Source organism: Mesoplodon mirus, assembly GCF_964341445.2.
Source record: "Mesoplodon mirus genome assembly, chromosome: 1".
Lineage (NCBI taxonomy): Eukaryota > Metazoa > Chordata > Mammalia > Artiodactyla > Ziphiidae > Mesoplodon > Mesoplodon mirus.
In genome coordinates, this window is record NC_138976.1 from 88,446,144 (window position 1) to 88,467,275 (window position 21,132).

The 21,132-nt window shown below is 45.2% G+C and overlaps 1 protein-coding gene across 4 annotated transcripts in view; it reads right to left on the bottom strand.

Annotated features, from left to right (window-relative positions):
• Positions 1–21,132, bottom strand: part of LOC309798752 (transducin-like enhancer protein 1) — an 88,865-nt gene that overhangs the window by 19,005 nt on the left and 48,728 nt on the right. For 3 of the 4 annotated variants that reach the window (XM_082611328.1, XM_082611327.1, XM_082611326.1), the window contains exons 9-14: positions 11,963–12,079; positions 8,465–8,518; positions 7,829–7,981; positions 6,287–6,431; positions 5,067–5,257; positions 3,518–3,594 (exon numbers count right to left, since the gene is read on the bottom strand). In XM_082611328.1, coding sequence (XP_082467454.1) covers positions 3,518–3,594; positions 5,067–5,257; positions 6,287–6,431; positions 7,829–7,981; positions 8,465–8,518; positions 11,963–12,079 — 737 coding nt within the window. Of the gene's footprint in view, positions 1–3,517; positions 3,595–5,066; positions 5,258–6,286; positions 6,432–7,828; positions 7,982–8,464; positions 8,519–11,962; positions 12,080–18,688; positions 18,772–19,381; positions 19,488–21,132 lie in introns of all 4 variants that reach the window. The other variant, XM_082611329.1, reaches the window with a different exon arrangement.

Consider the following 21,132-nt stretch of genomic DNA (forward strand, 5'->3'; position numbering starts at 1 on the left):
CACACAGCCAGGGAAAATGAGTCGCCATCACTAGAGGCGTTGGGTCAGAGATGCGCAGCCACTCGGTGAGGCCACTAGAACCACAGATGGGCATTCAGGCTAGATGCACTTTTGAGGTCCCTCCAGTCCCACCTGCACTCTCCCGGCTGTACCACTCTTCGAGGGCACTCATCCGGCTGCCCGTGAACCCTCAAGCTCCCTCTCTGTGCTGGGAGCCCACTGTCCCTCTACCGGCAACAGCCCACCCTCCCGGCCCCCTCTGCCGGGTGGCCTTATCCCTCCTGCACCAGCTTCAGCTTCCCGCATATCCACCCTGCCCCAAGGAAGGCCTTCCCTTCCTAACTCTGGTGACTCTCTACCTGTCTGCCTATCACCCACCGCTCTGCCTTCACGGCACTCAGCATTTGTCGCAAACTCAACTCAAGCATCTACTGTTCCTTTAACGTTCCCCCCACATCAGTAGGCTCCCCCAGAAGCCGGAAAGACGAACGTTCTCTTTCCTGGGGCATGCCAGGCGCCTAACACACAGTTCTCCATCAAACATCCACGAAGAGCCTCCATCTGTCCTTCCCAAATATTATTTCGACTGGTGTTTCTCAGAGCATGACTCTTGCAAACCGTTTGCCACCTCGTTCACTCCACCCTGGACATGACGGTTTGTCACCATTCCTCTTACAAGCCTCGCACGGATGCTGCCCAGTGTGGTGGGCTGACACTCACCGTTGCCCCCGGCGAGGTGCTCACTCCTCAAGACTAAGTGTCGAGAAACTTTTACACAGCAACTCAGAGTCAGTTCACAACTGCTGGCTCTTGTAATAAAAAACTGGGACTTGCATTCCGCATCTTTTCTTCCCCTATCCGTCTGTATTTGTCTGTTATAAGAGTCTCAATCTTTGTCATATTGGGAAAAAACTGGTCTGCCATCATAGCCAGTTTGAGAAGACCACCTCAGGCAGTATTACTTTACTGAACGATGAGAACAGTACGTCCTCTCGTACTAATTAATGGATTAATATGGGGACTAAGATTGTGTACGTAGCCCAGGTCCCAGACAACGGGCAAGTTCATTTTTCCCTCTGATACCAATTTACTCAATCTTCCTCCCATGATATGGCTCACCTTAAACTTGAAAGAGAATCCAAAAAAATGTTTTAACTGTTTTAGAAAGCAGCGACCCCTCGGATCCACAGCCCAGTGCCCATTTTGACCAAGGGGAGAAAAGCACCGTCACACCTGAGTCTCACAACTTTGCCTCTCTGCCCACTGTCGTGGTCCTAGCTTACGCAGCTGTGAACACAAAGAAATCCAAGGTTCTCACAAGTCAAGGACATGACTATTTTGGCTCTAGTAAGCGTGACACCAGTACCGTCATCCACTGAAGGTGTAAACTGTGTCTAATTGCACACACAGTTGTTAGGAACTGGGTCTAAGTTAACCCTCCCTCACACACCAGCCCTGAGGACCAGCTCTGCGGCTCTCAGCTCTGCTCACCCCATGCCCTCTGCCTCATATTTCACATTCGGGGCGGGGGGGGTCTTGGCAGCTGGAAACTCCCCACAGCTCTGACTCCTGAAACTGGCTTTCCCTAATGGTTTGCTGAACTTGGCCTTAGCTGCCTATTATTTCCCTGAAGATTCATCAGTTACTATTAATTATTGCATCTTGGTTCAACATTAACTGTTTGCCCGTTTTCTTCTTTTTTTTTTTTTTTTTTTCTTTTTGCGGTACGCGGGCCTCTCACTGTTGTGGCCTCTCCCGTTGCGGAGCACAGGCTCCGGATGCGCAGGCCCAGCGGCCATGGCTCACGGGCCCAGCCGCTCTGTGGCATGTGGGATCTTCCCAGACCGGGGCACGAACCCGTATCCCCTGCATCGGCAGGCGGACTCTCAACCACTGCGCCACCAGGGAGGCCCCCGTTTTCTTCTTTAATTTATTTTTTGGCCACACCTCGCGGCATTTGGGATCTTCGTTCTCCGACCAGAGATCGAAACTGTGCCCCCTGCGTTGGAAGCACAGAATCTTAACACTGGACTGCTAGGGAAGTCCCCATTTGCCCTTTATCCACTCACCAGACAGTAGGACACACAACAGCTAGCTACACTGCCAGCAAAACCACAGGTAAGAAATACCCATAAGTGCCCTGTGGCATTCCAGGCTGGACACGGGGGGCGTTCCCAAGAAAACACAACATAGTAGTTCACAAGTATTCAATCGGAAAAGATCTACCAGCTAAGAAAGTATATGCAATGCTGCCCCACTTCCCAGTCCTGCTCCTCCCTGGGCCTAGATGTCACCATAAATTCCTAACATTGCTACTAGCTCCTAGTACAAACCAAAGCTTCATTTCATCGTGAGTCAAATTACCGTGAAATAGACACTACAACGCAGGAAAACAGGAGCAATGGGAATCTGCTTTCTAAAAGCAGATGACGGGGTAAGGAATTCCATCTTTCCTCATGCTACTGGTTTGTCTGATGCAAGGCTGCAATAAAAACCACAGAAGGATGACCAGGTAGTTGAACGGACCACTCAAAATAACGCAATATGCAACAGATGCATGAGAATAGCTGAAAGCAACCACTCGAAGGTGGAAGGTATAACCAAAAAAAACCCAAAAACAAAAACCTGAAGGCCTGTGACATGTACCTCTATTTGGAAAAATCAATGAGTTGGAACTGGCTTTCTGCCATCTTCTATCCTAGGGGAAGAGAGTATTTGCTGAGAAGTAAGACAGACTCTCACATTTCAGGTTTGTTTTGTACAAAAATTGAGAACTTTAGGAATTCTTTGAAATCACGTTTCTAATTACCAATATTAAGGAAAACAGGTGATTTTAAGTGACCCTGGAAGAATAACCAACGGGGCTTTTTAAATTCTGATGGCTCTTTTGCCCTTTAACCTACCTCTCCTGCTTCCTCACCAAAGCCACGTTGCACTTTATAATCTCTCAGAGGAAGGCACCCAGCAAAACTTTACTTGGGGTTCCTGGAGAGGCGGGGTGGTCAACCCCTGATGTTGGCATCCAACAGAACGTGCCTTTCATGGAACTCCCGTTTCGACCCAAATAAGGAAAAGGTGGCACTGAGCCGGGTAAAGAAACAGCACGTTTCACATTTCTGAGATTTCAGGTTTGTGACAGCTTATTGCCCACAACACAGTCCTGTGGAAAATCTCCAGCAGCTACCCCCTAACCAAATGGCAAAGCAGAGCAGCTTTCTGAGGAAGGGTCAAGCAAGGAGGACCAACCACCACCGGCTCTCGCCTCCCTCCTCGCCCCTGTCCCCAACAGCTTCTCTCCAGAAATAACTAGATGCATGACATCATCCACAGTGAGAAGACAGAGGCGTGACACCTACCAGGTGCCTATTTATAGCAAGTGTTAACACTTCTCAGGAAAAGACACTAGAAATCTCCTTGGAAACGCCCAAGCCTGTGCTCCCCTTGGAATTCGAGTCTGCTGATACCCATGACTAAGTAACCGCCTTTACAATAAAACCAAAGAGTTAGAGGTACTTACGGCTTCCCCCCGGGGATTCCTGCCAGGTTTGGAGGGATCGTAGGTACACGCATGTGAGGGGGAGGATCAAAGCCAACCTGGAAACAGAATAAGGCATCGCAGACTCAGTTTATGCAGGGTAGGCACTTTGTGACACCTCTAAAGACTTTTCACTAGAAACTCAGAAATCCCCAAAGCAACAGAAACAGAAACAGGGACATGTGCTAGCATTTCTCAAAAGAACGATTATAATGCAAAAAAATAATATAGCCACCTCTAAATACCACAAGACACTCTTTTTTGGGAAGTAGGAAGGTGTGTGATTGATCCGTGCATCGAGAACCAGCTTCCCATGGTAAATATGCCCTGTGGACTTAGGATGTTCTACCTGTCCAAACAAGTACAAAGAGCAATACGCTGAGTCAGGACAACCTGACTATCAACTTCGGCACTATCGACGTTTTAGGTCAGATAGTTCTCGGTTGGGGGCCGGCCTGGGAAAGGCAGGATAGTTAGCAGCATCCGTGGCCTCTACCCTCTCAGTGCCAATAGCATCCCCCAGTTCTAATAAACAGAAGTGTCTCCAGATATGACCAAATGTCCCTAGGGGGTAAAATCACCCCGTTTCATACCACTGGTCTAAGTCATTGCTTAAAAATTCACGCATGGATGCTCTATTTTGTGCACCTTAACGAAGGTACCTAGTCCCTCAGCTGCCCCCTTTGCTTTAAATTATCTCCCCCTCCACTGCACAGCCTTTCCTAGTAGTACAGCATAAGGGAAAAAAACGATGAACTTTACTATCACCCCAAGTTATTGGAGGTAATGAAGAAGGGAGAGGAGAGAAATGCACGTGACATATTTCAAAGAGCCAACAGAAATGATTTAGGGACTTTCATCTGCTATGAGTTACAATCTAGTCCCTTTTCCTGATTCAGTCAAGGACTACACAGTCCATTTTCCCCTTCACATGCAGTTCTGTCTCTTCCTGGTCAAACACGAGGCCATTTACACAGTGGGAGAAGGTAGGACAAGAAGGAGAACCTGCCCCACGGTTTCAGTCCCTTTGTGTTTCTCCCTGTTGAGCTGAGATCACTTCTTACACCTAAGTCATGCTATTGGGTTTAAAGAATAATATAAGCATGGAATGAGAAAATTACGGCTCCTCAAATATTTTTTCCTAAGAATTAAAGAGGAAAAAAAAACAAACAAACAACTTCAAGAAACGAATGAAAAGGCTTCTGTGAGCTACTTGAGTCATTTCATCGCCTTCCAAAAAAAAAAAAAAATCTACTTTGGTGGGAGAAAACCAGATGTCCCCTGAACCGCTGAAGTAGCTCCTAAACACTGCCTTTTTTCATCCACAAAAACAGTAAAACAAAAAGCGTTTGGCCTTAACTTAATGAAGCGGCATGCCGATGAAGGCGGACAAGAGGGAGGCGGGTGCAGCGAGGACACTGGGTCTTTGTCTGCAGGCGTGGGGACTGCAGGCCGCCGGCCGCTCCTCGGGTCCCGCCCGCCCGCCTGCGCCCACCCACGGCTGCCTGCCTGCCATCCCCGCCATCCCTACCATCGGGGAGCGCCCGTAGGCCACCACGGCGGCCGCGGCGGCGGCCGCGCTCATCTGCGGCGACATGTTGTGGAGGCTGGCGTAGGCAGCGCTGGGACTGGTCAGCTCGCCGTTCATGCCCGCGTGGGGCACCATCCCGAAAGGCGCAGGATACGGACCCGGCACCGCCAGGGGCGTCCTCAGGCCGGCCGCTGCAAGGAAGCACAAGCTGCACGTGACTCACCTGGCCACTCAGGTCCAGCCTGACCATCAGTTCCAGGGTCCTCTTCAGTGCCCTTCATTATAGGGAAGGAGGAGAGAAGGCTGGGGGGAGCAGAGGGGTACCAACTCCAAATCCTACACAGGGTCCCTTCTTCCCTGGAGCTGAATTCATCTCCAGGAAAGAATGGACCCCAGGGGAAGAACTGCCCACACATTTCCTCCTTGGTCAGTACACTGGGCAACACTGGGAACCAGGGAGATGAAGCAGCATTATTGTACCCAATTCCCAGAAGGCTAACCAAGGCACAGGCACCACCTGTTGACTTAAACTCAAAAGAAGGTTTTCTTGACAAAATCCAAGATTTCTCCTTCAGCCCAAACTTTCCATTACCTGCTACCAATTCCAAATGAAAACCTGATCCTGGATTTATGTAAACCAGAGCACAGGTTTAGGGGGAATATTCTGGGGCCTCTCTTCCTCTGGGCCCAGAGTGTTACATTTTTCCTTTGCCAGGGAGGAAGATAAAGTTAAAAGTTATGAGTTTATTCAGGGGCTGCAGTCCCAGTGAAACCCTCCCAATTTCTCCTGAAGGAGAGACCGTGATTCCTGAGGGATATACCGGCAGAACGCTGGCCAACTAAAGCAAGCAAGAAGCACACTTGGGCCGGTCAGACAGGCTGTTTCAGTCAATATTAGCAAACTCAGACACACAATGATAGTTTGGTAAGGAGCTTACATGTGGAATAATTATCAGAAACTTTATTGAAGTCCCTGGGATTTGGATTATTTGGAAATAAAAGAAAAGCCAAGTGTAAACAGTCAGAGACTGAACAGGGTGCAGCTGCTGAAACCCAAGGACAAACATCTGTTTCTTATCATGGTTTTTCAGAGATAGGAAGGAGGGAGGGGGGCAGAAAGTGCATCTCACATTCACAAGGAAACTGCATGAGAGCTGAACTGACGAATCAAGTTGGGAAAGGGAAAAACAAAACACGGCCCACAAGAGGCAATGCCCTACCCGCTTGGTTAACGAGGGGGTCCATGGCTGGAGGCTTGCCGAGGCCTGGACGTAGTCCTGGAGTGGCGCTGGTGCCCGGCGTTGGCATGTCACTCCGAGGTGTCGGTGTGCTGGATTTCAGAACAGGCGTGCTGGCTTTTTCATGCTGGTATCATTAAACAAATTAAATGAGTATTATTTTTAATCCAAGCCATATTACACAATTTATCACAACAGCAGCTGGGACACTGGGCACCTTCTAGCTACTCCCTCAGCCAATTTTCATAAATCCACACAATGTTGACAGCATTAACTTGTGAGGGAGAAATGTTGACCTTTCCTCTTCCTGCCAGAATTAAAACTCTAGCTAGAGACACAGAACATGATCACACTCCTTCCTCCGCAGATTTTATTTTAAAAAGTATTTTTTCATCAGGCTTGTGGACTTTGGATCTAGGCCAAGTTAGAATGATGACCACCCAGAGGAAAAGTTCCCGGTCACTCAGAAGCGAATGCCCCGGTCATCGAGAATATCAGAGGGAGGACCCCCTTTCTACCTTTGCCTCTTAATGGCAGTGGGATTGAGACTAACAGTGAGAGACAGCGGAGCCATCAATTTGATGAGAAGCAAACTAGCATCTCAGAGGCAAAAGCCCTAGACCTAGTCCTATCATTTTGAGAGACGTGCCTAAAAAAAATAACTCTTTGGCATTCAGCAACTGCACCCATTTGCCAACGTAACCAGAGGGGACCCACTAGTGCAGGGGCCTTCAGGAGTCAAGATAGTAACAGGGTCACAGGGCATCTTCTTCTGCATCTTAACCCTTCATGTCCTTTTAATCATAGTCTGAGAAGCACTCTGGGGTAGCAAAGAACATGGGTTAGAGAGACCCCAGCTCCCTCTGGCCTTGGAGCTGACGAGCTGTGTAAACTTGGCAAATTCCTCCAGCTTCCCTCCCCAATGGTGAAATGGGATAATGCCTTGAGGGACTATGTAGGGATTAACTGCAGGGCTGTTATGGTGCAGTTACGGTGAGGGAAGAGATGAGATACTCCACAATGTTTGTTGAATGACTGAAAGCATGAATGGGCCTGATGTACCCGCATCCCTCCCCGAGTTCCAGGCTTCCCCTGGTGCCGCCTTGAGTACATCACCATCTGCCCAGCAACCCAATCACAACATGGCCCAACAGGATGGGTCAGTCTAAAACCAGGGGAACTGTACCGCTTAAGAAAATGAGGACTTCTTAGGACCTAAGGCATTTGAACCATTTGCCAACTAGGAAGTTTCAGAGAGCCTATGCCAGGAACATATCCCCCAAGTAAGAAGGCAATGGGCATGGAAGCTTGTTATCTTTCTCTAATCAGGGCCCAAAATAGACGACCCAGAGGGCAAAAGTAATCACCACGGGGACAGAAAGCAGAATGATGAGCTTCACTTTTAAACCCTTAAAAATGTAACTCAATTAGTAAAAACCCCACATTTCAAATACTTCAGGGAACCTCTGGTTCCCCGATAAAACTAAACTGCTAAATAGGCAAGTGACAGTTCTTATGACCTACCAAGCTCATTTCTTTGGATTTCAAAGAAGTGGAACTTCCCGAGGAGGCGGTGGATGCCGGGCTGCTGGAGGCGTCTTTCTTTAGCAGACGGTTTTTGTCGATCCCATTTTCCCTGGGTGAGTGGGCGGGGCTTGCTCGTGGAGACGAGGGGTCCTCAACAAGCACAAGCAAAGGGCTCGTGATTTCACTGATAAAGGACAGATCTTTCCACACCAATTCACCAAATTAAAGGAGAGCCCTGAAAGTCCTTTAGATTTGGGGGATTTGAGGGTGTGCACCTAATACTGCTATTACAATGAACAGGATGGTGTTTGCGAGTGCACCCATGAAGACACCATAAAGAAACAATCTAGAAACAATCATATCTTCCCTCATGCTCAAATACTTTGCCCAGAGGGCACGGGACAGAAAGGAGCACCAGACACCAACTTAGGAATCCAAAATGGTTAGGGAAACAGATTTTTTTTTTTTAAAGGAAACAAAAGTTTGTGTCGGTTTTAGACACTTATTGTTCCATCCATGAACAACCATTAAATCCTTAATGTGTAAAGTTGCAAAAGACCAAAATATGGTGGTTCCACTTTCTTTCTCTCACAAGTCACTCTGAAAATAAAGTTTGATAAAGAGAATGGTTACCTCATTAGACACGTCTACAACTAAGTTGTCATCACTTTTGTCACCATCACTGTCCTGAAAAAAAAAAAGAAATTTTAATGCCATTTACTAAAGGGTTTGAGGCTCAATTAAATTTCTGTAGCTCTTGGTAGCAGACAGACTAGCAAATGACCTGGGCTCCCTTCCAGAATGCCAGTCCTGGTAATTAATACCACCATCTCCCCTTCGCATCTGACCTGGGGAGGTGCAAAGACCCAGGCAGGAAACTCTGCTGCAGCAGCACACCAGCTATACAATCACAATGTGTATACAACAGGTGATGGCAAGTCGTAAAACCTGGCGCACAGTAAGGGCTCAATAAATGTTTGCAGCAGCTGAATCTCTCTTATAATCTGAAATCTGCATATCCTTATCTCAGAGATCTTTCCCCACTGGATTTCAAATTAAGAACACAATTTCACGTCATTGCTTTTTTGTGTATCACCTTGAAGGCTGCCAACAATTCTAGTGTTCATGGACAATTCATAATTATAAAGACAAACTTGAACCCTGTTCCCATGGAGTTACTAGTTACTACAAAAAATTAAATAAAGGAAACAAAAAACTACAAACAACAAAGCTAGCTACTGGCTGGAATAATGTACCAAGATCTAACCTCATGATAAGAATAAATAAAGCTCTTTAGCAATCAGCTTGGAATATTCTTGAGATGGAAGGAAGATAGGATGGCAGTATCTGGAGGGCCCTGGCATCCTACATTAGGGCTTTTAATGTCTTGACATGAAGCCATAAAATTGGCTAATCAGAGGAAACTCCAAGGTTGCATGCACTGAGTTTGAAAAAGCTTCAGAAAAGCTGTTCAATTGAACATGATCACTCCTAAATCAAATTCAGGGCAGGGTGAAGAAGTCTACTTTCTTAGCCAAAAGACCTTATATGTCTTTTAGTGCAGAGTAATACAATGGACATACGGAAAAATAGGTTATCGCAGTGGGTCCTATTCTCAAAAAGGAGCAGGCCCCTGGTTTATGATCTACACAGTTCTTTTACTGATGTCACTGTCAAATAAGAATACACAAATAATGTTTGAGACATATTAGTACAAGTGCAGGTGTCAGCCATTAGCTTTTTGTGGCCCCCAAGTCCAGCTAGAAAGGTACCCTCAACTCTAAATTCATGTCTTAAATGTTTTATCTAGCCATACCTAAAGCATTAATTTACTTTCTTCAATAATGTGTTACTAGATATACCTTTAGTCATCGTTATAAAGGCACCATGCAATTCACTAGCAATAACAAAAGATTACAACCAATGAGGAAGCCTGGGTAATTAAAAATAACAGGCTATTGAAAGAAATATTTTCATGCAATAAAAGAAAAAATTAATACTAAAGAAAATTTACTTTCTCTTAGTAAAGCCCACAGAAAAGCACAAACGTTGTCAGGTGTCAAGAAACCCAGGGTGCGGGAATTCCCTGGTGGTCCAGTGGTTAGGACTCTGCACTTCCACTGAAGGGGGCATGGATTTGATCCCTGGTTGGGGAACTAAGATCCCACATGCCACATGGTGTAGCCAAAAAACAAAACAAAACAAAAACAAACAAAAAAACCCCACTGATTAAAAAACAAAAAAGAAAGAAAGAAACCCAGAGTGGTGGTGACTAAGTATAAGCCAAAGGGGATTCCCTTTAGGAAAAAAAAAAAAAAAACAGTATAAAAATAGTTAATGTAAAGTACAAACCAAACTGGCAAAAGGTAGCAAATAACTAATTTATTATAATGGAACTGTGCAGTGAGTCCTTAAGTAGTCTGAAATTTAAATCTTAGCTTTGTACTGGACCCTTCTGCAAATATAAACCTTCACAGTACAGTATACACCTGTCATCAAACAGCTAAGGTCTGAGTCCTTTGCCCCAGGTTCTCCAACATCATCTCAATACATCACCCTCAACTACCTACACAACTAGACATACCTAGTTACAAACAGGTTACAAAAAAGTCATGCAGAGCTATGGATTCTAGATCCCTCACTACTAAATAACTTATCTACAGAGCAACTCGTAATTCTATCATTGGCAAATTTGCAAATTTCTGTATGTCGTGGACTTTCTTGACTAGCTTATTAACAGCTGATGCCATATATAAATGTACTTGTGTGGGATACTGGCTCTGGGCAAAAGATAAGGGGCAAATATGTGCTAAACAGGCTTGGGCTATGGTGGGGAGATCAACAACTTGGGTTCTTGGGATGTTATTATGGTACAAAGTATGGACCAATTTGAGGACCTCTGGCAAAATATCCAATCCTAGGCTCTCGCTTTGGGAATCCTAACATGGTGATGAAGAGCATGGATCCTGGAGTCAGACTGTCTCCAGGCTGTTCCGCTAATTCTGACCTTGGGCAAATCACTTAAAAGCTCTGTGCTTCACTTCCCTTATAAATGAAATAGAGGGATGGTACAAAACTCACAGGGTTGTTTTGAGAGTTAAATGAAACAAGCCACGTAGAAGCACACAGTACCTGACGCTAACTTGAGATGTTGCCCAAGAAATGTTACCCACAGTTAGCCATTGGCTTGCGCCAGCCAGCAGGAGACAGAGGTCTCCGGTGGAAACCTCTGCACAGCCTGCACAGCAGCCAGCCAGAGGGAGACACTTCTTCCTCCAGGGGCAGTGGGGAGTGGCCTAATTTGAATTCTACTCCCACACTGTTCCTGAGAATGTGTGCATCCTGAAACAGACACTGGGGGACACAAAAGGAAACTACAAGGCACCTGTCAGCTGCAATGTTTATGACCCCGAGACCAGAACCAATGGCCATTTGGCTTGGTTCACTCTCCTCGTGAATGTGGTTTTAGCTAGATCTCTAAGTCAAGAGTCCTCACATCCAGTCATGTGATCTCATCTATAGGGTTTGAACGAGATACCCCCAATGTTTCTTCTGGGGTTTTTTTTACCATGGACTTTTATCACTACACTGCTCACTGTGGAAGAGGACGAACTCTGCCTTAAGACCTAATACGAGCCTGAATATATTACCAGAATGGCATTCAAAAAGGTAGTTGGTGACACCGAATTCTTGCCCTTGTCATTTTAGCAGGACAGGCTACCAAATTTGCAAGGTCTAGGACAAAATGAAAATGCAGGCCCTAGCCTCAAAATTGAGAATTTGAAGAAGGTGGAGAGCAGAGCATGAAACCAACGGTGAGGCAGGGCCCCTGCAAGACCAGGGCCAGTGCAGCTGCACAGGCTGCACACCATGAAGCCAGCCCTACAATTCTGTATTCCCTCTCATGAGTAACTACGGCAGAAAGCCTAAAATTTAACACTAAGCCTGGCAGATGTATAATTTACAACTCAAGATGGAAATAATATCCTACAATGTCAGAGTCTATCCTCTTGATACTGTTATTTTAAGGGTTGTGAAATTGTCACTAAGATCTTAGAGTCCTTTGTATACTCACTTAGATGCTGAGCAAGGAAGCAAACCAATATTATTTCAAGTCCTTTATTTACTTACATAGTGGCTGGAGTCCTTATCGTCCACCTTTCTTTTCTTGATGTCATTGGAAAACTCGGGTCCGTTTCTGCGTTTATCTGTGCCTCTTAGACTGTCTGGGACCAAGAGGGAGTTACTCTGCAAGACAAAAAAAAAATTAATCAAAGATTTCTTCCCAGGTCTCCCTGTACACATGAAAACCCCACCTGGATGTGATAGCTGGTTTAGAAAGGTGATGCCTACATGGCCTTTCATTCCATTTAATTCATCTCATCTGAAGACTTTGATGGCAAACATTTATAGAGATTTAGGCACTTAAAAGGGAGACCCTGACTATGCACTCAAGCCATCCAAAGCCTGGTGGATCCTTCAGGCCCTGCTCACTTAAAATGCTCTTCTGTTCTGTTTGCTGTTAGAGAAATGGGAGCCTGCTGTTTATATGTGGATGTGTTTTTATTCTTTCCCACTGAGACTCCCTGGTCAGGAATAAGAATGGCCTATGAGCAAAACCTGAGATCACTCTATTAGACATATTCTGTGACTGTAAGTCAATGTGTGCCTCTCTAAAAAGACACAAAGAGAACGGGTGGGATTAACAGCATGGTTTCCTAAAAGGCAAATCACATTTTCCACAGTAACAATGAAGGAACTCTTTTGAGTTCTTCTAATTTATTGTTGAAAATAAGATTTGGTGTTCCTTGCCAAGAGCACTGAAATTTAAGACCCAAAGCAGGAATTCCAGCCAGTGAATCTTCAACAGCAAGGCCAGCTCCCACACACAAAAGCAGGAACAAGGACTAATCTTTTCCACAAACCACACAGGATACTTTCATTCACATGTGCTGAGTATGAACTGTTGACCCAAAGAAAACAGGCATTTTAGATATTTGAGGGTCACATGACACGATGTGACATCCCTTCAATTCCCATCTCCCCTCGGGGCTAAAGCATCAGAACATGTTACAATGAGTTCTTTTAAGTGCGGGATTAGCATACGCAAGGAGGCAATTTGTTCAGTGATGTGTTACTGCCTTGAACAATGCTGAATGGGGCTGTGCAAAAACTTTCTTTCTCAAAGCCCAGATAACCTCAATTTCTGAAAGATGTTGAAGAACTAAGTCGGGGAGTCCAGGGCCAACAAACAGTAATGTTACCTTTCTCTGACACAATATAAAATAGAAGGGGCCTGGGGAAACCTTTAAGTTAGACCACCTCTAATGCAATAGTACGTACCATGAGCAAATCTTTAATGGTCCATTTTTAGAGGCCGTGGATAGATCTTCATTCCTAACCAGCCCAAGGAAATTAACCAGGTGGCTGGCTCTCAAAACTCCCCCGTGAAAACCGTGAACCCCACCATGGGAACGTTCTCAGTTCAACCACACACAGGAGGAAATCAAAAGTGGGAACCAGAAGGCATTCTGAAGCCTCTTTGCCCACTTCAGAGGCTGCCTCTGAAGCAGCTGAGCTCTCATTCACAACCGTTCAAGCTCCACAAATGCCAGGAGGCTTACATAAAAGCAGGGGGGAGGGACCAACGCAATTCAATATAGAGAAGCTCAGAATAACGTCTTGAGCTCAGTGTGGGGCTGAAAGGTGAGTGGGCTGGATCCCTGAACTAATTACATTGGTAAACATCTGCTAAAAACTAACCCCTCTGACCCAGACCCACAGCCTGACAGGTCGCAGGAGACTTAACAAAACTGCAAAGTGCTTACATGCTGGGGAGGGGAGAAGCAGCTTGAGCTCATGTGGAAAAAGTGTCCATACACACCTGTCTGTGTTCTAGATTATGTCAGCCCCGGAGTCTCCTCCTCCAGACTCAGACCAGATACATTAAGAGCAAGGCTGTATCATATTCAACTTGACATCTACCCACTTGCCCAGCAGAATGTAGCATAGAGTTGGTGTCCACTCACAATTTAAAAGTTAGTCTCTTTCCCCAGGGTGCCCTGTGCAGCCCTCCTGCTGTAATTAGCACTGGGCATCCAAACCACTCAGCCATCCAAAGACAGCTTTTTAATGATCTGATTTTTTGAATGTCAAGTGGTACTGTGAACATAAAAGTAAACGACACGCCTATTAGGAACAATGCAATTTCTGCTAGAAACAATAACATTTCTCTGGCTGGACCTGTAAGCCTGTCAAGCTTTGAGGCTTCTGCGTCTCCATATCAGAAGTTAAATTCCCGTTTGAGCAGCTTAAGTGAGGCCTACAATCTGAATGCGTTTTGCAAAGCTCTGAAAGTTCTTCTAAATTTAGATGGGGCTGGTAATTAGCACCCTTGCTTATCTGAAAATTGGCTCCATTCAGATGGAAGATTGAGACAAGTTACAAAACGAAATGTCCCATCATACCTTTGATGCTGTAAAACTGATTCAAAACAAGGCAGCAAAGAGTATGGGCTGCAGAGGCCTGGGAGAGCCACAGTCCAGAGTCAGGGGGTGCCTGGCTCACGCTGCAGCCCCACCAAAGACGAACCACTTTCTTTTACCCTTGTTTCCATGAAACTTGCTTGCTGTGTGTAATTGTCCCTGACATCCTCCAGCCCTGACACTGTTTTCATTGTTGTTCTTGACTTAAGCAAATAGTTCCAGCCTAATGGACTTCATTTGCTGCTGGCAACAAAAACAGTCTTGCTTAACTACTGCCTAGGTGACCCTAATCCTCATGGTTACCTCACTTGCTCCCCAGAAACCCAAAAGTGACTACATGGGTAGTACTGGACGTCTCCTAATACCATTAAGTCTTCTTCCCTCATGCTGCGTTTTGTTCTCACGTACTGTCTTATGTTCCTCAGGGCTCAGAAGTGGAATACAGTCATTTTGATGGTTGTTCTGAGCCACTTTACACATATTTTAAGAATGGGTACTGACTGAATATCCTTTGGATCCTTCAAAATTTAGGGTTTTACCTTGATTTGTTAGATTTGAACGAGGAGAAGACTCACATTTAACATTAAAATTTAATATTTAATATTTAATCAACATTTAAGAAGAGCCTGTTTGTAAAAGAATAAAACGGAGGTTGCTTCGCTTTAAGTTACTGAAAAAGTCATTCTAAACACTGAAGATAATTAGGACCAAACTTCTCAAGACGCCAAAGCAACCTTAACACATATTCATCCTCTTCACCTCCTCAATTTATCTAGAGGATGTTCAGAGGGGAAGGCAATTTGCCTAAAGTCAAGAAGCACTATCCATTAAGTCAACTTGCCTGTGCTCCCAGAAGAAGTGATTTTTTTTTTTTTTTTTTTTTTTTCCGTACGCGGGCCTCTCACTGTTGTGGCCTCTCCCGTTGCGGAGCACAGGCTCCGGATGCGCAGGCTCAGCGGCCATGGCTCACGGGCCCAGCCGCTCCGCGGCATATGGGATCCTCCCAGACCGGGGCACGAACCCGTATCCCCTGCATCGGCAGGCGGACTCTCAACCACTGCGCCACCAGGGAGACCCAGAAGAAGTGATTTTTAAACTCAGTTTATATACATCAAATACTTGTACCCAAAGACTTGACCCCCCAATACTTCTCATTTAAAAGTCACATTGGCTCTTCAACCTACTGAGCTTAATATTCTAATGTGACATAATAATGCCTACTGCATGCTATCTCTGATCCCCCCCACCTCCTAATCACAGACACATTTCGATTTACTTGGTTAGATGCCCACCATAACAAAATTGTGAACATTAAAAAAAAAAAAACATTTTACAGCCTACTTTTAAATGACCTGAAAACAGTCCCAAGTTCCTGGCTTTCCACTCATGAATCCTGCCATTTACAATCCAAGATGCACACTAAAAAAGACCCCAGCAGAGAGCGACAAAGCAGCCCAGGTACTCACAGCACTGGCTTCATGCCACATCGACCACCAAGAATAGTGGTTCCACAGACCTATTTGCTGCTGCAGCCTTCTCTTCCCAGAGTCCATATCTTGAAAGATATGTATCGACCAAACAGCATTCATCAAGTAAAATTCCCCTTTCAAATTTTTATTTGCCAGTTTTTTAATCAACATGAGAATTAGTGTTACCACACTGACTGATATACTGTAATTCTAGCCAAGAAACCTGAAGTTTTATTTCACCTTGCAGCTGGTAAAATTTAATCATCTGCCAGACTTTTTCAAACACTGTAATTATTGGGCAGATTTCTACAAATGTTCTGAGAACTGGGATTTCCAGACTGTATATAAGTTTTCCTTTGTTTAAAAATTTTCTTAAGAACCAAACAAAATCATCTTATTTACCTTATGTCTTCTACAAGAACTCAAAGTAGAAGTTTTATACAGCCCATGGGGAATATTACAAATCTGAGCATATCAAGATCTAAAAACCCATTATGTTTTCAAAACAAGCTAAAATTGGAAAACCATGATGATTTTCTGCACCTAACAAGTTGCACACATTGACGGGAATAGAGCCAAGTAAAACGATAAAGGGAGAGGCAGACCAGACAAGTCTCTGAAGAAAACAAGATCCCTCTGAAATGTTCAGTACCAGAGACAGAGTGTCTAAAAGACCTGTTAGCCCAACCGGCATGCTTTTCTCTCCATTTATATATAGAGACTACACATGAAATGACTCGATGAGGTGTAAGAGCAGAGAAAACGTTATGAACCACAAGAAGGGGCCCATCCCTCCTAAAATCTGAAATATCTGAGAACCTAAAACCTCAGTGGGCAACTGCACTGACAACAGACGAATTGTTCACTGTGGTTACCCTGTGCTTCCTGAGGGTCACTTCCTGCACTAACAGTGATGTGATGGTTAAGAACAGGTACAAGGGGCTTCCCTGGTGGCGCAGTGGTTGAGAGTCTACCTGCCAATGCGGGGGACGCGGGTTCGAGCCCTGGTCTGGGGGGGGTCCCACATGCCGCGGAGCGGCTGGGCCCGTGGGCCGCGGCTGCTGGGCCTGCGCGTCTGGAGCCTGTGCTCCGCGGTGGGAGGGGCCGCGATGGTGAGGGCCGCCCCCCCGCCCCGTGCACCGCGATGGGGGGTGGCCCCCACTCGCCGCAGCTGGGGGGAGCCCTCGCACAGAGGCGGGGACCCAACACAGCCATAAATAAATAAATTTATTTAAAAAAAAAAAGAACAGGTACAAGAGTGAGCAGAAAAGCTGCTCAGAAGAGAAAAGAAAAAGTAGGAGGTCTTCCAATATTAGAACTGGTGTGCACTCCTTGAGTGGTCAGATCCAGAGCACCATTTCCCAAATAGGTGAACCATGTTTTATAAAAACACACACCAGAACCGTTCCCTGCTGAGTGGGTGCATGTTAACTAGAGAGTTGGTGGCATGTGAACCCAGTGGGTAGAAGTGGACAGTGTATTCTCTTAAAGTAAAAACAAACATGCAAACACACAAGTATTGAACCACACCTTCATATAAGAACTTACCATGTAAGTAGAAGAGTCTTTTGCACTTCAAAGAGCATTCAGTCGAATCAGAAGAAAATGTCAAGAGTTGGACTCTGTACCACCTTTATTCTGACCATTCTAGACAATAATGTTTCTATTTCATGCTCTGAACACCCACCCCCTCAAGACCAAGGTAAAGAGACTCAGCTGCTTTAATATGAATAAAAAATAGTCTTTAAAGTCTTGTTCCAAGAATTTTACTTTTCTTTGGCAATTTAACAGGAATGGTTGTTCATGTATACAGAGGTATCTTGGAAAGTAAACTCCAGAATATATAAAAGAAAGCATGTTTACATTGTCAGCGTGGCCAAAACCCTTTATAAGAGTATTCATGTATCCTTCATCTATCCTGAGACCTCAAAGCAATTCTTCTGCCAACCAAGTCTAAACCTTGAAGCCACCAGCAGCAAATGTGAAAGGAAAACCCGTTCATGGAGACAGCAAAAGCGAGACAGGTTTCCCTAATGTGAAAATAATGCACATTATTCAAATGGATTTCTTTAGCTGCCATGCTAATTCCCCTTGGGAACAGTGTCCTCCTCACAGGAAAAGTGTCTGTGTCAGAGGTACAGATTGGAAACTCATGACACCTCATTTATCCTCCGTTACACTAAGGCAGTGGGAACCTAATTTGCTAGCACACTCTACACTGACAATTAACTTCTCGGTGCACATTAAAACAATTAGGTAAGGACGCACCCATCACATCTGTGCGCCTTCTCATCCACACCTGGTACCAATTAAGCCATCACCCTGTGTGGTACTTCGTGCTGCAGTCCAGTTGGTCATTCACGTATTCTGTGTGACAAATGTATTTTTAACCTATAAGATTAACGATCCCCACTTGTCAACAGTGAAGAGTGGAAGCAAGTGGAGACATGTGGAAATGTGGAAATCACATCTTGGAAGACTGGCTGTGCAGCAGGCCTAAAGGGAACATGTCTATTTTTCATATTGTTTAAAGGCAAAATATGTGAAAAAAACAAAAAAACAGGGTGTTCTTGCACCTCGATCTAAGAACTTGGCACTGTCGGACGCAGATGGGCAACTCAGGAGGATGCTCAGAATAAAACAGAGCCACAGACATACACACCCAGTGAGTATCTGGGCTGGAAGAAGTACTAAACCACAAAATGCCTTCGGCATCACTCTCTACATCCACAGCTTGCCCTTCCACCCTCCTTCTCCAGGTAAAACAAAATAAAACCAATAAAAACCTTTGGAGCTCATAACAAATATAACTGCTTAAAAATAATCTTTAAATGACCTCATAACACCTTCATTCCCCTAATCAGGACCATGGTCACAGCCAAAATCAAATTTGTATTTCAAACCTTTTCTAGAAGCATGTTTTCAAAGTGCTCTTCATTCTCCAGCCCCTGATGAGATGCTTCTACTGCAAGAAAAGGTCCTGAAACTAGAAAGCACTGGGTCAGGACTTGACTGTGGTATCTGGATATCTGACGGCACTTAACCCTTCTCTCCTCATCAGAAAGACCGAGACACAAAGTTTATTGCTTACTGTGTTCTAGAGGAAATACTGAAGATGATGATCAGGCCAAAAGGAAAATAAAAGTTTACAAAATCTGCTCCAAAGGGTGGGCATTAAGGTTTCTAATTACAGAACACAAAATGAAGCCTAAAAAAGTTTGTGGAGGGAGAAAATAGCCTCTACCTGCTTTCTGTTTGTTTAAAGATGCCCTATCCTGGGCTTCCCTGGTGGCGCAGTGGTTGAGAGTCCGCCTGCCGATGCAGGGGACACGGGTTCGTGCCCCGATCTGGGAATATCCCACATGCCGCGGAGCGGCTAGGCCCATGAGCCATGGCCGCTGAGCCTGTGCGTCCGGAGCCTGTGCTCCGCAGCAGGGGAGGCCACAGCAGTGAGAGGCCCGTGTATCGCAAAAAAAAAAAAAGATGCCTATCCTCACTGAGATCTCAGGAAGGTAAGACCTGAACATTCTCTGGTCACATACAGGTCCTGACATCCGCCTGGCAAGCTCCGGCCCCACAGCGAGCAGACACCTCACCTGGCACAGGAACACGCCACTCCCGACAAGCAAGAAGCTGCCAGTGCTTTCCTTCCTTCAGGGGGTCACCCTTCTCGTGGCAGTGATGCTGGTTTTCCCAGAAGGTCTATGTTTTTAAGCACAGAGTTTTAAATTCTGCCAAAAGAGAAATCTACTGAGGCAACCACTTAAGAAAACTTAATGTTTTCCACTGGGCCTTAATATTGAGATTTCAGGTGATTCATTTCAGTTTTATCCTGTATCTCCAGGCAATTCCTTGACATAAGTCAGGTCAACCACATTTAGGCGAAAACACCTCCTCCTGGTCCCTGTTTACCTTTGATGAATTCGAGCATCATGAGACTGATCAAGTTCCTGAGAGGCTGGGATGGGTTGTGTGATGCTGACACACTAAGAATCATTAGGAATAGCCACGGGTCATGTGAGCCCTCATCTCCACAACAGCCTCACACATTTTTTAAAAAGGAAACCACAAGTAACTACGTTGTCGGTGACTAACGACACATTTACTGTTGGCTGGCTACCCTGCAGGTAGAGCCAGGGAGGACTTTCCTAAAGGCTTGCTACGGTACGTCTGATGACTTCCCATTTGTGGTCCCTAAACCCTCACCCTGCAGACAGCCACCATCACCACTTTCTAGAAGGATGAGAAATCTTGCCTGTGCAGCCAGAACTCCACTGGGGTCTGCCTTTGTCCAAAACCCATGTTCTTTCTATCACTGTCCCCTTTCCCCCCACACCCACAGTGCCGTGGTCCTAAAGAGCCACTGGGAGATGCTGTGACATTCAAAAAAATAAAATTTCAGAAACAGGCCAAGAGTGAAGTATTCCCCAAAGCAAGCCTCACACCTTATTTCCTCCTTGCTCTCTATATTGCTGAGTGTCGTCTTAGAAAAAAGTGAAGTGACGGGTGGTCTGTAACTAGGATCTGGTCCTACCTCTGCCAATAAACTAGGGAAGTACAACAGCTAGAGAAGAAAAAGATAAAGACACCCCCTTACATTAAATAAAGTGATGGCTGTCTTAACTACTTTTAAATAAGTTCTAAATGTGAACCTAAGTTTAGAAATGTTATAGGAGTGGCAACAGGGTCCCTCAGAAAGACATGATCTATATCTCCACCTCTGTTAATTAACTATATGACCAAAGACACCCAACCTCCTTACTTTGGTGTCTTATTGAGAAAACGATGGTGACACACCATTTTGACCTCTGAAGTAGATGAAAAGTGCTTAGACTTTTCTGGGCCAGGAACCCCTTTGGAGAATTTAATGAATGTTATGATCTCTCCTCAGCATTATGTAAGAGCACTGACCCACTCTGCATACAATTTTAGAGGGGTCCCAGGACCTTCTGAAGTCCACTAGGAACCCGCCTTAGGTCTACAGATCGTCCCTGTCCTGAGTCTCTCCCACACAGACCCCCCTCAAGTCTCCTCCCTCTTCCAAGTGTTCCGAATAACCATCACATGAGTTAGATATTTCAGTGCTTTTCGTTCGACACATAATTTGACTTTGACATTAAAAGATATCACTGCAAAATGGCAGCAAGTCTACGCAGTGCCTCAGCCAGTGCCTGGCACATAGTAAGTGGTCAATAAATATGTTAAATGAATGAGTATTTAAACATCCATTCTATCATTTTTCTTAAAAACCATACAACTCCTGTCAGTTCTCTAACTCCAGGTCTTTCAAGTAGATGTATTTAAGGAGCATTCCCTTCAGCCAAAATTTAGTGCAATTCATCTTTAA